Here is a 2,972-nt window from a genome sequence, read left to right on the forward strand (position 1 = left end):
TCTTCACACGCTGAGGTTGATTGTGGAGTTCCACAGGGTTCAGTGCTGGGACCACTTCTGTTTACATTATACACCCTTAGAGCAGGGTCTCAAACTCGCGGCCTGCGGGCCACTAGCGGCCGTATATTGATGTGAAGAAATACGCTGCAGTCTGGTCCTTGATGTTTGTTGAGTGCAGTTAAAATAAGTTCTTAAAAAATGATTCAGCGTGAAGACAACATGAGCAGAGAGCACGTGTGCTCTGTGAGCAGATGTGCACAGATGTGCAGGTCAGCTGCTTCTGTGTTTGTAACAAGTAAATTTTTTAGAGTTTTTACTTTGTTCGGTTTGATCTGAGTAACGTCATCACGGATGCCAGTGACCGTGCCGTGATGTGCGCGCGATAAGGTTAAACCTTCAGGGTCGTGGAGGCTGAAGCTCTGCGGTCACAGGAGTCACTGCCGCCGTGGATTGTGGGAGTTGGAGGAAGAAATGAAAGTGTAATATTAAGGGAGGAGGAGGGCTAACAGCGGCGGATTTTCGCCCCACAGGGGGTGAATGAGGCCACGCGTGGGGAATTCACAAAAAACTCAGTGCGGAACTTACCGCAGCCACAGAGCGACGAGGAGCTGGAGGAGGTGACGTAGGGCCGTGTGAGTGACGTCAGTCCCTGTGTGTCTCGGGGTGTGTTTGTTTGTGAGAGGAAGAGGCCGGTTGGATGTTGGGCGGGGTCTGAGGAGAGAGAGGGAGAGAGAGAGGGAAGCGGAGAAAACCGAAAAACCTCCCGATCCTCCTCCTGCTGCTCCTGCTGCACACAGACAAAAGGACACCGGGACGACACACACGCACAGACTCGCACCCACACACACAGACGGCCAGAGCGCGGCACAGACGGACGGACACCCGGGAGGATGGGCCGGCGGAGCGGTCGTCGGTAGCGCTCTGATTTCGGGGACGGAGCTCCAGGATGAGCGTAGCGCTGCAGGACCTCCGGAACACCGTGAGTACGCACACACACAGCGCGCCCGGACGCGTGACACTCGCAGCCCACGCGTGTTCTCTGTGATGCTGATCACCTGTCAGTCACTGTCGTCGGTGTGTGTGCACGCGTGCGTGCGTGTGCGTGCGTGCGCGTGAGCAGGAACACTGGCAGGCCTGAAATCAGGGCTGACCTGACAGTGACGTCACGGATCAAACAGCCTGATCAGAAATGAGTGTGACGCAACAGGTTTGTAAACACACACACACACACACACACACTGATCCCAATGGTGTAGGTTTGTTTATAACCACAGAAGAAGAACAGACAAAAACACTCTTCTTCTTCTCCTCACCTCGTGGAGCTGAGGTGGACAGTTAGCTTGTGGCTGCAGGTAAATCTGCTCCTGCACACTTTGATAGTAAAGATGGAGCTGCATGACACCACCCACTGGTCTCTGGTGTTTTGGCCATGGCTGTGTTGGTTTTCATGGTGCCAGAAGTGACCATATTTGGATAAGACCGTATTGGAGCATCTCACACACACACACACACACACACACACACACACACACACACACACATACACTGGGTTTGCGTGGGTGACTGGGGTCTGCTGGCAGGATGCAAAGATAAGTCAGTGTCATCAGGGTGTGGGTGGAAGTGGGAGCAGCTGCACATAAATAAAACAACTAAGAGTCAGAGGTCCTCATCAGGTGCCTTGTGGTACTCCAGATCTGATACTCACCTTTGCAGTGATGTGATTTGTCAGGAACGCAGACACACGTGTGCGAATGTGAGGATATCTGAGGTGTGAGTCTGTTTGAGGTGTTGTGCTTTAACTGTGTGTAAAACCAGCAGCTGCTGTCTGACAGTGATTTAGCTTCTTATTAGCTATTTAACAATGTGTCTGCATAGTGGGAGTGTGACCCACGGCGGGCTCGCAGGACTCGCACAACAGGAAGTTTTGGGCTGGACCTTAAATACCCAGCAGTGCTGTGATGACAGCTGAGCCCTGCACAGGGACGAGCAGCAGCCATTCTGATGCTGACTGCTTCAGACAGTAACCGATACACTGGTCGAGGAGTCACACGCTGAGAGACCTGAGCCGAGAGAGCCGAACACCAAACAAGCCGAGCCCCCTGAAAGTGACTCCCTGCAGTGTGACGCAAACAGGAACACTTTGTTTTGCAGCTCTGCGAGTTTGCACTCTGCAGTTTGTCTCACAGAGAATGAACACGTGAGCTGTGTCTGCAGTCATGAATGCAACGTATCAATAGTTTCCTGGAATTAAAAGATTATTATTCAGCTTAATTGAGTTTAAATGGGCGAGTTCCTGGAAGGAAAATCTCTCCCGGAAGTGTTTAACAAAGTTTAGAGGAAGTTGTGGAAAGTCTGGAAAACAAAGCATCGCTTGTTGGCCGTCCGGTTTGGCGACTGCAAGGATCTCAGACTGAAATAGGCTGATGCACAGACTGGCTGAGGGGCGAGCTCAGGGGAAGAAAGCCCTCAGTGGTTTTTATTGAGGTCACTTTTCCACTGCAGATTCACTTGGAGTGGAAAAGTTCATGAAGAGATGATAGCAACTAAATACAGGTCTGTGCAGACCCCACAATTATACCTACAGAGCAGGTGATTGGACGTCAGAGAACGTTGTACTGGACATGTGATGTCAGAGGTCCTGACCTCTGTGTGTGTGTGTGTGTGTGTCTGCACAGATGTTTAAGACTGCTCTGTGTGTCGGGGTCCCGCCCGGTGTAATCAGCCTCTGTATTTACCGAGGGCGTTTCCAGGTTTGGTTTGCTCCGCCCTCCTTCTGTGGGTACTATTTGGTCTGTGGGACCTTTTGTCCCCGTTCACTCTGTTATCCCCACAAATCGGTGTGTGGAGAAGCAAAGGCTGAAGCGCCATCTAATAAAACAAGATCCACGTGTGTCATTCTCACAGTGCAGCTGCACAAACACACACCAGCGCCATTAAACCTTCATTCCACTCGGAGAGTTTTTATCCACTTT

The 2,972-nt window shown here is 51.5% G+C and overlaps 1 protein-coding gene across 1 annotated transcript in view; it reads left to right on the forward strand.

The window, feature by feature from the left end:
* Positions 1 to 626: 626 nt before the first annotated feature.
* The window catches only part of ece2b (endothelin converting enzyme 2b), a 30,969-nt gene continuing 28,623 nt past the window's right edge, over positions 627 to 2,972 (forward strand). Inside the window, exon 1 of the mRNA XM_005737499.1 lies at positions 627 to 979. Within this exon, the coding sequence (XP_005737556.1) occupies positions 947 to 979 (33 nt within the window). The 5' untranslated portion in view covers positions 627 to 946. The remainder of the gene's footprint in view (positions 980 to 2,972) is intronic.

This window comes from Pundamilia nyererei, unplaced genomic scaffold (genome assembly GCF_000239375.1).
Source record: "Pundamilia nyererei isolate P.nyererei 1_Seehausen unplaced genomic scaffold, PunNye1.0 scaffold00076, whole genome shotgun sequence".
NCBI classification, from domain to species: Eukaryota; Metazoa; Chordata; class Actinopteri; order Cichliformes; family Cichlidae; genus Pundamilia; species Pundamilia nyererei.